The sequence below is a fragment of the Anabas testudineus genome, chromosome 18 (assembly GCF_900324465.2).
Source record: "Anabas testudineus chromosome 18, fAnaTes1.2, whole genome shotgun sequence".
Classification (NCBI taxonomy): domain Eukaryota; kingdom Metazoa; phylum Chordata; class Actinopteri; order Anabantiformes; family Anabantidae; genus Anabas; species Anabas testudineus.
In genome coordinates this window covers 23,705,423-23,721,124 of record NC_046627.1, presented here as the reverse complement: position 1 = coordinate 23,721,124, position 15,702 = coordinate 23,705,423, and the positions used below count along the sequence as shown (strand labels likewise).

At 40.3% G+C, this 15,702-nt stretch overlaps 1 protein-coding gene and 2 long non-coding RNA genes across 10 annotated transcripts; 2 read left to right on the top strand and 1 right to left on the bottom strand.

The window, feature by feature from the left end:
• Positions 1 to 2,544: 2,544 nt before the first annotated feature.
• Positions 2,545 to 6,622, top strand: LOC113157799. The gene is made up of 3 exons (XM_026353421.1): positions 2,545 to 3,297; positions 3,381 to 3,590; positions 6,476 to 6,622. Exons 1-3 carry the CDS (start codon positions 2,563 to 2,565, stop codon positions 6,620 to 6,622), a joined length of 1,092 nt encoding a protein of 363 aa, XP_026209206.1. The 5' UTR covers positions 2,545 to 2,562.
• Positions 6,623 to 7,356: 734 nt separating this feature from the next.
• On the top strand, positions 7,357 to 15,108 carry LOC113157470. Of its 8 annotated transcripts, none has more exons than XR_003298490.2 (9): positions 7,359 to 7,616; positions 11,095 to 11,198; positions 12,415 to 12,639; positions 12,802 to 12,855; positions 12,990 to 13,082; positions 13,273 to 13,334; positions 13,401 to 13,820; positions 13,987 to 14,188; positions 14,409 to 15,108. It is a non-coding gene; the product is annotated as an uncharacterized LOC113157470 (long non-coding RNA). The 8 variants fall into 8 exon arrangements; XR_003298491.2 differs by having other exon boundaries at positions 7,360 to 7,616; positions 13,401 to 13,774; XR_003298494.2 differs by having other exon boundaries at positions 7,357 to 7,616; positions 12,990 to 13,067; positions 13,401 to 14,188.
• On the bottom strand, positions 8,157 to 11,080 carry LOC113157472. The gene is made up of 2 exons (XR_003298496.1): positions 9,960 to 11,080; positions 8,157 to 8,253 (listed from the first exon to the last, which is right to left on the bottom strand). It is a non-coding gene; the product is annotated as an uncharacterized LOC113157472 (long non-coding RNA).
• Positions 15,109 to 15,702: the final 594 nt, after the last annotated feature.

Below are 15,702 nucleotides of genomic sequence, written 5' to 3'. Positions count from 1 at the left end.
AATGTAACCACATTAACTCTCCGAGAGTGCTTATAGGGGAAATAACACAAATAACAGCTCTAACTGCTTCATCCACAGTCATAATTCACTTCTCCTGCCTCTGCTTACCTCTCACTGTCGGCCATCTGCATGGTCTCCAGTTTGGAGTGGGGTCCTCTGTTGAAGCCTTTCACCTCCTGCTCCTCCAGTCCCTCCAGGAGACGAATGGCAACTGACACACAACAGTCAGTTTGAATGTTTGATAGATTCAGGAGCATCAAAGCAGATGACATGTGATAACAACATTCAAAATTACCAAGAGTTCACGGAAGCACGGTCTGTGAAGCTTGGTGACGGCAAGGGGGTTGATGCCCTAGGAATGGGAAACGTCAACTTGAAAATGACTTTCAAAACAAGTGATGTCAAAAATGCCACAATGTATGATGTGTTGTATGTTCCAAAGCTGTCGGGGAATTTATTTTCAGTGGGAGCAGCTATCAAGAAAGGCAACACTGTGCAGTTCAGAAAGTCTTAATGTTACACACATGGAAAAAATGGAACCCTTCAAGGAATGGGAAAACAAAGAGCTGATGGACTTTATCAGCTGAATGTAAAAAAGGCCTTACCAGTTTTTCATCAGTAGCAACCAGCTTATGGCACCAGTGGCTGGGTCACACTACCAAGCTAAAAGAACTAAAAGATCTGGTGAACGGAGTGGACTTCTCCACAGAAACAGAGGTTTATTTCTGTGAGGCATGTGTGGAAGGCAAACTGTCTAAACAGCCATACTAGTCGATTGGAGGGATTCATTCCAAACACAGGATGCAGCTGATTCATAGTGAATCTATTGGTGGAGCTAAATATTTTGTGACTTTTATTGATGATTACTCCAGATGCTGCATGTGACAGAATTATTCTGTCACATGCTATGTTGCGAAAAATTTACTGGGCATAAGCTGTAGCCACAGCAGCTTACATTCAGAACAGGCTGGCTACATGTGTACTGAAGCAAGAGACACCCTATGAGAGATGGTGTGGAAAAGTGGTTGGATGGTTTTTGGAGGTTATGCATTGCTTATGCACATATTCCAGATGAGAAGAGACAGAAACTGTCCAAAAGGCTATGAAGCTTCGTTGTGTAGGTTATGCAAGCAACGCTAATGGTTATCGCCTATATGATGAAGAAATAAGGAGGATTTTAATCTGTCGGGATGTCGTTTTCATTTAAACAAACTTTGACTGGAAACAGCAAGCAGAAGAGTCTCGTCTTGAGAATGGGGTAACTGTGGACACAAATGAGAATGCAACACATGAAGTCACTGCTGATGACACTGTCAGAAGAAGCGACAGAATCAGAAAGGCTCCAAAGCGATTTGGATACGACGAGTTTGCTGAAACAGTCGTTGTTGATCATCATGCAAATATGTGTTGCAGCTGATCTGGAATATGAGTCGCTGCTGGAAAATGAGACATGGGATCCAGTGGATTTGCCAAAGGATAGAAAAGCTGTAGGTTCAAGGTGGGTGTTCAAAGTCAAGCATCATAGTGATGGACAAGTGGAGAGATACAAGTGCAGACTTGTCGCCAAAGGCTACTCACAGTTGTATGGTGCTGACTATGATGAGACATCACCAGCACCAGTGTTGCGTTTCAGCTCTGTTCGTGCACTACTGTTATTTGCAAATCAAAACAATCTACATGTACATCAGATGGATATTGTAACTGTATTTCTAAATGGACACCTGGAAGAAGAAATCTATATGGAGCAACCAGAAGGATACATCAAACCAGGACAGGAACACCTGGTGTGCAAACTAAAAAAATCTATGGACTGAAGCAATCTCCTCGTTGCTGGAGCAAAGCTTTCACAAATAAATGAATACAAATAAGCGAGTTAAAAGACAGATATCTGGAATTTAAGTTGTTCTGTCTTTAAAAAAAAAGGAGAGTAGCCAACTTGTGAAGAAGAGAAGGTCTCGGTATTATTTAAAGTCCTAAATATTGTGAAATGAAGTGGGAGTGTTGAAATACTATAATTTCACCAATAGGTGTCATTGTCAACTGGATCGTTGTTGTCCTGTTTAACGAAGTAGTAATAAAAAGAACGGTGAGATGTTGAAATTCATCAGTCTGTGGTTTGACTCTGGCTGCATGTCTTACCCTCTCCCTTCCTACATGGTTCATGTCTGCCTTCTTACTCATATTCTCATATGATTTTCTACCTAACTGGCACTGAAAGCACTTTTACACTGCATCGCATGGATCCATTCGCACACACACACACACACACAGCAGAGCTGCTATGCTCTGCTGGCAACTTGCACTGGTTGGGAAATTGTGATTGAGCCACGCCCACCAAAGAAAGAGCCCTCACATGTCCAGTGTCAGTTTACACATAATTTTCATAAAACCTGTGACGTGCATGATGGAGCTGCTTAATGATTGGCCACCCGCAATTTGGGTGGCCAATCACAGGTTGTATGAAAAATATGTGTGTTTGTGGGCGTGCCCGCAATTTGCGTAAATCCCGGCTGCCACAGTCATTTCACATTGCGCGGCCTCGGTACAGTCTCAGGATCAACTATGGCACAGACACTGATTCAGTGCGTCTTGTTTGCAGCTCTTCTTCTTATTCCTCACTGTGTTTTTGGGATGTTCGTCGCTTTGGGAACAGACTTTACGTTTTCATCGAATAAAACCTGTGCGGACAGTGAAGAATTCAAACTGATTCATGTGAATGATGACAGAGAGCTCATCGTGGCTCGTCGTGTTGATGGCACTTGGAAAACACCAACATCCTCCAGTCTTAGGTTGAATTACACAGACCGGGTTGAACATCAGTCCTCTTCGTCTCTCGTCTTAAGTCGTCTGAACTACAACGATAACGAATTGTACGAGTTCCTCTGCAGGGGTGAAGATGCTGGCCGCACCCAGCTGAACATTGTGTTTCTCATACCGGTTCCTGTGACTTTGGGGGACACAGCTACACTTTGGTGCCATTTCATGACTGCAGGTGGATCAGATGTGAAGTTTGTCTCCTGGGAAAAAGGAGGACAGCAGGTGGTGAGAGCGGACCTCTGGTCTGGGAATGTGACTTATGGACCAGGATTTGAGACTAATGTGTCTGTACCATCAGACTGGGTCTCACAGGGAGACTTGACGCTGACTATAAGTCGGGTTCAGCCGCAGGACCAGGGTGATTACTACTGCTACACTCATGATAAAGACGGAGGGAAGAGGCCTGGACATCCAGGTCCTGTGAGGTTGACAGTGAACCAGAGACTCTCTGCTCAGACCAGCACTCCGCATCCTGTGTGTGTAAGTTTGCCTCCATCCTGCAAAAACTTAAACTGTGATATCACAAAGTGAACTGAATTGTTTGGTTTCTTGTTTGTTTGTAGCCGACACAGACTGATGAAGACAGAGGAATGGCTGCTTGGCTCGTAATCATCATAACACTCGTGATATCTGTGGTTGTTGGAGCTCTCTGCTTTGGTCTTGGCTGGTGGACTAAATCTGGTAGATCAGATGTCTCATCTGGATCAAGTACAAGTTCTGAGCCAGACGAAAACATACCACTTTCCACTGAAATAGGCCCTACTGATGCTCAGGTTAATGGAAATTGCTTTTCATGTTTTTCAGTTTGAACTGGTGAAAGATTTTAAGATGTTGTGGAGCAGAGATCCAGAAGATCACAGACATCTACTTCTATATTCTTCCAATACTGTGTTTCGGCCTTTGTACCAAATATTTCTTTATGTTTAGGACGAGTTCTCCAGCTAAATAACTGACCGCACTTTTTACTGCCTAGTCATTAAACGCCTAACGTGTTAAACGATGCTAAATAAGCACCGGTCACACATCAGAGATTTTGTCCTTTAAACGAGTGCGTTTCATGAAGACACGAAACTACATTTACAAATCGACAGTCTGAGGATATGTTAGACAGCACGGACTATCACATTACAACAAGATGTTCATGAACAGACTTTTAATTGAAAAGAAAAACGATGTTCAATCAGAAATCAACATCCAAGACTGTGGTTAGGGTTCAGTGCAGCACAGCGCTGTTACACAATAGAACATGAAGTGCACTCGTTTAAAGGACAAAATGTCTGCTGTTGGGGGTGACTGTGGCTCAATAGGTAGAGCAGTTGACTGCCACGTCACATGCCAAAGTGTCCTTGGGCAAGATACTGAACCCCAAGTTGCCCCCAGTGAGTCATAGCAGCTCTGCCATCGGTGTGTGAGTGTGTGTGAATGGGTGAATGAGATGCAGTGTAAGGTGCTGTGAGTACCAGCTAGGTAGAAAAGCGCTATATAAGTGCAGACTATTTACCATATATATAATATATCATTTATTGGGGGGTACAATGAAACTCTATGTACACTGATCGGTCATAATAGGAAGAATAATAGACTTGTACAATGGAGTGGGGTCAGGTTTGTCATATATAGTCTCATAGACTAAATACTTATTCAGATCCAGCTACAGGCTGAAGAAGAAGCAGTTTGGCCTATCTAAGTAAAAGATTGGTGCTGTGAAGCACGATGCAAACACAGGAATCACAAGGAGCAGCAAAAAGATCATAACATAGGAATGATGTTAAACATAACCTTAAATCGACATGTCACATTTGAATGGTTTGATGTTAGCTTCACATTGTCATGTTCATACTGTATGTTCTGTAACAACATTAAGATAATTGTACTGTGACTCATGTCTCTCCCGCGTTGGTCCCCACTTCCTGTGTCAAATCGACCAAACCTTATGCACAAACGGTGTGAACTTGGAACAGTTGTAGTTACTCAGGTAATTTTTGTGTAATATTACAATTAGTTTGATGATCCTACAGTCTATAGACATTTTAGAAGACATTTCCAGCAAAATGGTGGATCTGAATGAACCAAAGCTGCATGTTTCAGGCAGGAATGTCTTGATGAACTGATCGAAAACATGATGCTTTCTCTCATAAGGCACAGTCAAGGAGCTCAGAGCACGATTTTTCATAGAAGAAGTACTGATAAATAACACAATGCAGAAACAATACAAAAGAAAAAAACTGGGAGAATAAAAGATACAAAACATTGGCATCGTACAGCATGTAACAGAGCAGAACGTGTGAATTAAAGTGTCGTACAGGGAAATGCCATTGTGTAATAAACAAAACAAGAGTGTTGAGTTTTCTGATGTGTTAAACCTAAGTTTTAACATCAAGGGATGTAAGTCAATATGTTTTTCTTATAGCTGGTGAAAAAACACCTTCACAGTGGCTGTTCGCAGTCAAAAGCATCTGGGTGCCAGATGACTATTACAGGGACAGAGTTCATCAAGAGTCTTAACACATCTATAGACTAATGTTCACATCCTGAACATTTCACACCAAACAAAAAGGAGCAATTAATGAAATAGAACAAATATCTGACCTGCTGCCTGTTTATGAATTTGTATTCTTGTTTGCACTGTATCCAGTATTTAAACTGATCTAATAAAACTATTTACTCTCACTTGCTCCTTAATGCCTGTTAGCCCACAATCGTTTAGCGATAACCACATCTGACAGGCTGCACACCCTGGGCAGAGAAATCAGGATTGTTTTTAATCATTTACGAGATGACTTTTAGATTTTGCAAGAAAAGAAATAGAGACAAATCACTTTGATCAGTTTTCAAAGAGCTCTCAAAAGGAAAACACAAGCTCTTGCAAGTGAAACACCTGAACAATTCAAACATGATTCATGGAATTAACAAACAGCCTCAAGTACAAACATAAACCACAAACCACTTTTACTGAGTCTGTTACTGCGCACACACAGACCTACAGACTACAGTGAAAAAGAACCACTTGCTGGTTATTTCATAGGAAGTGAAGCTTCTTAAAGTAAATCACGTGTTTATATGTTCATACGTTAGAAATCTAAAATCTGAACCTGTAATGTAAAACTCATGTCGCCAGATGTTATAGTCACAGTTGGATGGATATTAGCTAAGTTCTGAAATTCTTGTTTCAGCTGCTTCTTTCCACATGAACATTATCATCAGAGAATCATTTGCCAAAACAAAGTGGTTAAAGCTTGGTTAACTGATATCAATATTAAACAAATACAAAATGGAGGTTTTTAATAATGACCTCGTAGAAATAAATGTCTCCAAACCTGACTGGCCGTGTGTGAAAAAGTAATTAAGATATGAAACACTGATATGTGTTCGTAGTATGAGTCAGTGGATCAGAGAAGGACACTGTGTCGCGTTATTAATCATCACTCCCGCTTGGAAGTTGTTTTTGAAATTGAGAACATGCGCTTAATGGCCTAATGTGGAGAGACATTTCAGAACATGACAGAAAAGCTTCCATGCAAACTACCAACCTGGCAGAAAAAGCCCGTGAGTTAAAGACTCTTCACACAAACTGCAGCAGTTTTACACAGTGTTGGTGACAAAGTCACAAAAGTCAACTGAAGTAAATGAAGCTTCAATTAAAGCTGCACATTTTCAGATGGAGAACAAGAAGGCCTTTTACACTGCAGATCTTGAAAAGAGCAATGATGATTATTGCAATGACGTGTTTAAAGATGAAAAGAACGGTCCCGGTGTCATCTCCACTCTCTCCACATGTCCAGATGGGGGTAAGTACCACGGTTAGACGAGAACTTGATGGAGCAGCTGGATCCAGTGAGACGAGTCAGTGAACAGCAACAGCAGCTCATGGTTTTTATTCGAGTGGACTTGGGGATCATTTCTCTACAAAAGAACAGCTTTTGACACGGACGTGGAGAGATTTGTGGAGACAAAAAGGCCAATGGAAAAACTGGTTTCCCGCTCTGACCGACTGACACATTAGTAGTATTAGTAGTAGTAGTAGTAGTAGTAGTAGTAGTAGTAGTAGTAGTAGTAGTAGTAGTAGTAGTAGTAGTAGTAGTAGTAGTAGTAGTAGTAGTAGTAGTAGTAGTAGTAGTAGTAGTAGTAGTAGTAGTAGTAGTAGTAGTAGTGGTATTATATTTGTTGTTATTAAATTTAGGTAGAGTAGGCCTAAAATCAACATGTTCATATAATTTTTGAAAGTATTTATTTACAAACATACTTTACATTAAACACACAATAACACATATACAATAATGAAAGACACCTAATTAAATATGATTTCATGAATAAAAAACGTCTGTTGGGTGTCAGGTGACAAAGAAATGAACGTCAGATATCAGACATTCATTTCCTTGTTTCTCAGTCCACAGCCCTGTAGCTGAGCTACAGCTATCACGTGACAAATGAACGAAAGAACGATCCGTATGAACGACTCCTAAAAGAACTGTAGTGCTGCTCTTCAGAGCCTGAGCGGCCTGGCTGTCACGGGACAAAAGACGGACGGACGCACAGTTGAGTGAGTCATGAACTAATCATTCCTGTTTCCTGTCCTGACTGAGCTTATGCAGCTGCTGTCATGTGGCGAGAGAAGGTACAATGAAAATGAACAAATCGCTCGCTGTGAGGACTCATTACTCCCGAGTCATATAAAAGATTAGTTTATATTGAACGAATCGTTCACGAACGACAGGCCAATACAACTTGACAGAAATGGCGACAACGTCGAGTGTCACAAGAAACATTTCGGAGGCGAAGAAGAGCACGTCCAATGACCCGTAAGTGTTTAATGTGACCTTAGGTATTAACAATAACATCTAACATTAAGTGTACAGGGTTAATGTTAGACTATCGTTTAGTTACTGTAGCTGTAACTGCTTTCAGTTTTATAGTGCGCAGTTATGTCCGCTGTGGAAGAGTTGGACTGTAGCTGGTTCTGTGTAGTTAACATTAGCATAAGGAAAGTGGGAGAGAAACAAAAACAAAAAAACCTGTTGCAGGGTAAGTACTGTTTAATAATGTACACAACCATCGCCAAATCGTCTGGTTTTAAGGTTATTACAGATACAGCAGCTGTATTAGTTTATTAAAAAGTAACTGCTACAGAGCTAATCCATAAGCAACAACTATGCACTCAGTCACATAACTTAGACAACGCAGTTAGCAAAGTGTTAGTTATTCTGCAACGTTATCTAATAGAATATAAAGATACGACTATGCACATCCACAACTACACAAAAAGAAAAGAATAATTCTATAATTCACCGTCACAGGCCTAGGACACGATCTATTGCCAGAGACCACACAACACAAGGTAATAAGACGAGGAAGGTTTATTAACAGTAATGATAATGCAGTGGCTGAATGTCAGGAACCAGCAGCTGAACCGAGCTGTCGTCTGGTGAGTATGGTGGTCTACAACATATGTGACAAACTCACGGCCCGTGTAATTATATCCGGCCAGCGAGATCATTTCTATATTATTGTTATTAATGGCCCGGCGATATGAAGCGCTGGTAACACAATAAACTACAGATCCCATAATGCAGTGCTTCAGCTGCTTTGCCGAAAACATTGCGCGTGGCTTTCTCACCTTCGTTTGCTTTGGTCCCAATCAATTAATGAGTTTGTAACATTGTATCAGTTTCTCTTCGGTTCGGTTTCATTTCATACCGAGTAAAAACCCAAACGAACCAAAACACGTCACTTCAAACTACGTGTGAGCGTCCTCTCCTCTTATTGGTCAGATTGTTTCTGCCGTGGAAAATAAAAAGTAAATACAGGAAGAAGATAAAGTGTTGTTCTACTGTACGTTTGTGTGACAGTAGGGAGATGAGTTCACTATGAATGTTAACGTAGATCGGTCATCCCGTTGATTATTGTTTATTACGTTACTTCGCTTGCAGAGTCATCAGACATGCTGTCTGTGAGACACTTCACCTCCTCACGTCTCCACATTTGTCCTCCATTAATCAGACAGCATGTTTTTGGTGGACAAACAAAAAAAGAGGAAAATCTACACACTACCCAAAGTCTTCAAATCATGAGATTTATGTTTGGTCCCGTTTTGGTTCGGTACGCGCTCCCACCAGGAGGACCGCACCAGAGTTCGCTAGATGATGCGGATCGAGACCACCTCGTTTTGGGGGTCTTGGTGCGGTTGTTTTGGTCCGCACTCGAGTGCGATTACCGTGTTCACACCGGACAAAACGAAATGCACTAAGAGGGAAAACGAAGTTGAGTCCGATTTAATCGAACTAAAGTCTAGCTTCTGATGCTGCAAGTTATTATGAAGCTAGCCCTCACGATGCCAAGTAATGTTGAACCATATCGTTACAACGGTGTTACCAAATCCGCACTTTGCTGATAAACTGAGTTCTCACGGAGCTTTGGTGACTTTGACGAACAAGAAAAATTTGAGTTGCTTCTCAACCCATTTACCGTCGATGTGGAAACTGCACCTGTGCAGATTCAGATTGAGCTGATGGAGCTGCAGAGTAATGACTGAAGGTAAAGTAGGACACTGCAGGACCCGAACAGTTTATTCACTCCATTCCCGCAGAAATGTCCCAGCTCCGTCCACATGCGGCTCGAACCTTGTTTATGTTTAGTAGCACAAATCTTAGTGAGAAGCTGTTCTCAGTGATGAAGACTAACAAAACAGCACACAGGAGTCGTCTCACTGGTGAGAACCTACAGTCCATCCTGAGAATCTCCACAACACAGAACCTCACAACAAATGTAAACGAACTTGTTGACAAAAACAGATGCAGCTCTGATAAAATGACATAAGAGCAAAGACTGAATTATTTGATTTGTTATTGCTGAAAAGCACACGTTCTATTTATGTTTCCAGGTTTTGTTATGCTTGTATCATTTATACATGATATATTTTTATAGAGAGCAAAATATAAGTTATTTAAGGCTTATGTTCAAAAAAGTTAAGTTTTAAAAGTTTTAGTGTGTTCAATGAATGTTTATCCCGTTCGGCCCGCGACCTAAAGTGTGTTTTGGATTTTGGCCCCCTGTGCAATAGAGTTTGACACCCCTGGTCTAGAAGAAGAGACAGAGTTAGATCGAGTCTGGCTGGATCTTTGGTAATATTATGTAGGAGTACTCACTGAAGTCTTAGTGAGCAGTGGTCGAGGGGCAGGGAGGAGCGAACCAGAGAGGAGACTGAAGAGTTGTAGATTGTTGACTGGTGAATTGGAAGTGGTGGTGGCTTGTAGTGGTGAATGTAGTGGAGCTTCCAAGATGGCCCACAGCAGAATGAAGCACGTGTTGACTAGAGGAGGAATGATGTGTTCTGAAGAATGAGCCATGTTGCATAAGCACAATAGCTTAGTGAAAACACACAGTTGACAGTTCTCCAGAAACCCGAGGTGCAGAATGAGAGACAATTCCAGGGTCATACACAGAAGAGCTGTCCAAGCACTGTCCGTAAGGCTAAAGCAGAGGTCCAAACAACAATACAGGTCTACACAGATAGGCCATACTGAGAACAGAAATCCAATAGGCTAATAGCAATGTCAAGCAGGAGAGGGGAGACAAAGCAGGAACAGGTCTGGCAACACTCACAGTACTGAAGGGATGAGCAGAAGCAGGTTCATTATGAAGGAGTCAGTCCAAACAAATGCTGGATCGTATGTCTTCTCAGGTTGATGTGAGGCCATCTGGCAGAGTGGAGAAGCACGTGGAGCTGCTTAAGTAGTGAAGTGAGGGAGTGGCACAGGTGTGGCTAATGAATAATCAGAGTCATGAGGTAGGAAGGGGGGAAACAGGAAACAGCCAGGAGAGAGAGGGAATCATGACAATTCACATCCCACCACTTGTCAGTTGTGTGCGTGCCACAGCTTACACAGCCAGCCATGGCGACTGGCGCTCCCACTGGCATCATGGTCACAGCTAATGTGTATTTCAGATTATTACCTTGTAAGCAGTAGAGTGAAATTGATCGTATGTTTCCCACGTGCTTTATCACATTTATATAATAATGTGATGATACAATGCTTTATCACAGCAAGATCAGAGCAAAGGAAATAAAAGTATCCTATCAATAGTACAATATTCAAATGTCATGTCCATGGTTGATGACAAAACATGTCAAACACATAATCACAAATGGTCATCAATAAATTATGTGATTCATAGTTCAACTACAAAATAACAGATACATTACAAATCTTAAATTGCTAGTGGCACTAATAGCATAATTGTATTACAGTATGTTAAAGGCTACAATATGTTTTTTAACAGAAACACAAGAGCCTCCACAAAGGTCATCTGGACCTGTTCCTGTTGCCAGATGCTGACCAAGTTGTGGTTCCAGCTCATAAAGGAATGTTGTAGAATTGGTCTAGGTAATGTATGCTGTATGGATTTACAATGTGTGCCAACGTCTTAGGTGTTGTGTTTTCACAGAGAAGTTTAACCTTACTTCTTACTACTATATAATATATGTAAAGGTAATTTAAGGTCAGTTCGTGGCATGTAAAGGTTCCCTACATCTAAATGTGTTTTATATGCCCTATATTGTGCTGAAGTCTCCTTGAAATTATACTACTGATGCTGATTACATATAAAATAAGACATTTCTAACGGGTCAGTGACTTTTCCTGCTCTGTGCTCTGCAGGATAAACTTTACAAACAGACAGATACAATAATGTGTTGTCTTTGAACTGAATCCAGGATTTATGACACACATGTCTAAACAGAACCCAGTTATGATCGAGGACTTCTTTTAAGCAATTTAAATGACATTATAATACTTTACAAATACATACCATCGCTGTTACTCCGGGGATATATTTAATGTACGTTTTTTTCACTTTATAACGGTTTGATACTGAAATAATCAGCTGAAGTCGCAGATAAACCTCAAGACATGTCTTTAACAGGCCGTGCAAAGTCCCAGGGATGGTAATTATTTATTACTTTGTGACACACCACTAATTCCTAAAGAAAAATATATTCTTTTTTTTTCATTTGTGATTTAAGCACAAAATGGGAAATTGTTAAACTGTGTTTTGTTTTGTTTTTTAACTTTTTTTTTTGTTTTAAATTGAAAAACGAATGAACAACATGGATTGTCACCCTCAAAAACTCCTAAATCAGATAGTGCTAAAAATGTAGCACTTGTGCATATAGTGCAAATATTGACATCATGCCCAAACACCAATCTATGTATGTATATGTCCTATAAATACACAATAACAATGGTTAAGTTGTGGATTAAATATACTTTATAATATACTTTCTTGATTTGGCAGGCACAGTGTCAAGTAGAACGTACGTACAACTTTCTTGGACTCTCCAAGAGTTTAATAATTACGTCTGCCAAAGCTTTCCCACAGTTTGCTTAAATGTTATTGGATTTCATCTGGCAAGAGCTGATAGGTCCAAGGTCCTGACAGTGAAGAAGCTGAAAACAGCAGTTGGCAGAAGCCGGATTTATATTATTCCACAGATCAGTATTACATTGCCTGCAAAGTTGTTATGTGGTTTTTTGTGTCTGAATCATACTAAATATTAGTGCATAGATTATGGGGAATAATCAGTTTGTTTTGTTCCTATAGGTCTCAGACCCTGCAACAGCTCAAACCCTACCTGAAATACTTTCAGCAGCCAAACCTGAGATGGCTTCTCAGTCTCTCCCTGCCTTATTATCGTCTATGCCAGTGATGTCCGCAGTGCTCAGACCAGAAGCGTCATCTATGGCTCCATTCACAGCCGTCAGATCTGCAGCCTCATTTAGGGCCAGTGATCAAAGCTCACCAAGGACAGACATGAACTAATAACCTGTAAGTTATTTAAAAAATATATACTGGATCCAAAAATATATATTTTGTAGGAATTATTGATAATTAAGGGTAAAGAGTCCTAATGTTGATAAATCCTAGTCAAATACTTTTCTTTTCAGTTTTCAAATATAACTAATCAAAGGCTGTTTATGTCCCTGTCAGAAACAGGGGACAAATCTGGATCCTGCACAGTGGCTGAATGCTGGGACCCCAGAGGTAAATTTTGTTTGTGACAATTGCCCACCCAATATTTTATATTCTATTTCATAGTATTAAGTAAGTAAATCTAGTAATTTGTAGATTATGTTTTTACACCGAAATATTAAGGAAAAGATATCATATTTTTTTAGGACTCCTATCATGACTTCATCTTTGATGATTCAGATGATGGGGAAGAAGACGACATTTTTGCAGTTCCTTTTGAAACTGTGAGTCTCCCATTGGTAGGTTTAATTGTTTTAATAAAGAATAGCACATTGCATTTTAGTCAGGAATAGAATAGCATTTCACATACTCCAGATAAAAAAAAAATATGATATTGACAGTTATACACCTAATTTCCCACCATGCACCAAAACCTTTTTTAGGCTTTTTCTCACTTTTAAAGTACCCAATGCATTATATATACTATAGGAAGAAGTGGACCTTGGAGAAAATGAAGATGATATGGGGGGACCACAGTGGGGGGTTTTCAGGTATGAGAACCTAAATGATCTTACTTTATTTTTCATACCAAATATGTGTATGTTGATTTATTCTAGACTCTTGATGATAGAGGTACAGACTTCTCTTGGTATTTTTAAGGGAAAAAACGGCCAGGTCTTTCTATGTTATAACCAGGCAGCATTAGACCACCATGAATATTTCAAAGGTGGCAATCTCATTGCTTGGTCAATTGCACGCGGTGGTACATGTATCAAAGCGTAACTACAGCTACTTGTTCTAATTTTTTCTCTAAGATCCAACTGTACAAGACTGCAGTAGACCTGACGACACTCCAGCAAGACTTGGGTGACATGATTGCTGAGTGTGGTGTGCCAGGCATATTTAGTACCACAGTGGAAGACACACCAAAAAATATATGCATATGTTGTGAATCTACAGCAGTCTACATAGAGACAGTTCTTATGCTCTGGTGTGTTTCAGTTCTCTCTTCATGCCCGCTGAAACCAGTAAACTATGTAAATATGATTCAATAGTGATTTAATACAGTAAGAATAGTGTGTAACAAAATCATGAGAATTGATATCTTTTTCTAAACTAAATACCTGCACAATGTACCTAAACAAAGTCACTTCTAACGTCTGCACTGTAATACATGTTTATTTTATATCTGTTGGTTTATAGAACAGCCAAGATGACCTTTGGGACATTATCAAGAAGAGCTGGATTGCCTTCCTGCCTTTGTTCACCAACATACATGAACCTCTATCAAAGGCAGCCTTCAAGGCCATCTTTCATTACAATGACAGAAGTAGAGGAAGCAACAACTGTGAGGCAGAGGAGGACACCATATACAGCTGGGAGATGGTTCTCAACATGATTGAAGGTATGTTTTATGTCTTTACTGAAGGTTTTGAGCATTATTATGGAAACTTTATCAACTGATCTAAGCGCAAAGGAATCCATTGAAATTGACTTTGACAGAGGCAAATTCTTAGTGGCACTGAGATGTTATAGGAAACTGAAAATTTTCTTACACCAATGAAGACAAAACATTTATTTCAGAAATATCGTAAATTTTACTTGGATTTACTTTATTCTGGCAGACAAAGCGACTCAGCTGACATTCAAAGACATCGACTTCTATAAACAACAGCCAGGCCGGTGTCGTTTGCCCTACGCCTCAACCTGCTTGATGTGTTTGTACTTGCCAAGAGGCGTCACACAGGAGGATGAACTGCATCAGATGCTTTCCGAGGGCATAAATGACTCTTTGGAATTTAGAAAAGCATAATCCATGTGGAGGGGAGAGGATAACAATACTATTATTACTATTAAGATGAGATTTGATTAGCAAGTGCAGCGAGTTAGCGCAACAGTTCTTTCAGTCATTTTGCAAGTATGCGGTAAAGATGGTCCGTTATGTTCTTTGAATAATGTTTTGAAGCTCTCTGACACACAGCAAATACTAGTCCTTTAAGTCTGTAACTCCATCTATAGCATCGTGAAGCTCCTGCTGCTGTTCTGAGCTTAGGTTATATAGTGGCTGTGACACACTTACTGCTTGTTCAAGGTCTTCATTGTTTGCTTGTAACTGGGTGAGCCGTATTCCATATCTTGCCAAGACAGTTTCCAGGTTCTGTTGGCCGTAAGGGTCATCTCCAAAGATGTTGTTGAGAGCAATTGACTCCAGCTCATTGTTGGCTAGCATGCTCTCCATCCAAATCTGAATTGGTGTACAGTTGTTAGCAGATCGGATTTTATGGTTGTTCCAAGCATGTCTGAATAAATCAAGTCTTTTTTGGATCCTAGGCTTGTAAGTGTTTAATATTTGTTCGTCTTCAAACGAATAGAATAGTGTGTAGAAGTAGTGCACAGCCTGCTGGAAAACATCTCTCCAAAGGCGTTCAATGCGTTGATTGTGTACCGATTGGCCTGTAATGTGTCTTAAATTCCCTTGTCCTTGCAGAAGGTTCATTAAAAGAGCAACAAGAGCGTTCTCCCCGCCATGGTCCGACCTGACTTGGGAGGGTAACCCATATTGACAGGTTGCTCTAACAAAATAAGTCAGCACTGTCCAAGCTGTGTTGTCTGTGCTGCAACCCATGTAGGTGATTAATGTAGAGTCCCCATCAATACCAGCATGCGTCACAAATCCTCACCTGTCAAACATTGAAATAATTGCAAAATCCTAATGTTGTTCTGTTTTCAGCAGTAGTTTTGATCTCAAAATTGAAGGTTAAAAAGGTTGAAGAAAAAAAAATTAAATACCAGTATTGCCAGTATACAAAAATACAAGACTTGCTCCCTGATTACCGAATGAGACGCATATGGCCTTCTATGTTCCACAAACTATTTGGAAATGGCACATAGTATGTTCTCCTGGAAACAGCCTGGCTC

Excerpts from the sequence above, each read along its gene's own strand:
- LOC113157799 (XM_026353421.1), top strand. The coding sequence starts at position 2,563 with ATGGCACAGACACTGATTCAGTGCGTCTTGTTTGCAGCTCTTCTTCTT. Across the intron at positions 3,298-3,380 it reads GCACTCCGCATCCTGTGTGT|CCGACACAGACTGATGAAGA; the intron begins GTAAGTTTGCCT and ends GTTTGTTTGTAG. Across the intron at positions 3,591-6,475 it reads TAGGCCCTACTGATGCTCAG|ATGGAGAACAAGAAGGCCTT; the intron begins GTTAATGGAAAT and ends GCACATTTTCAG.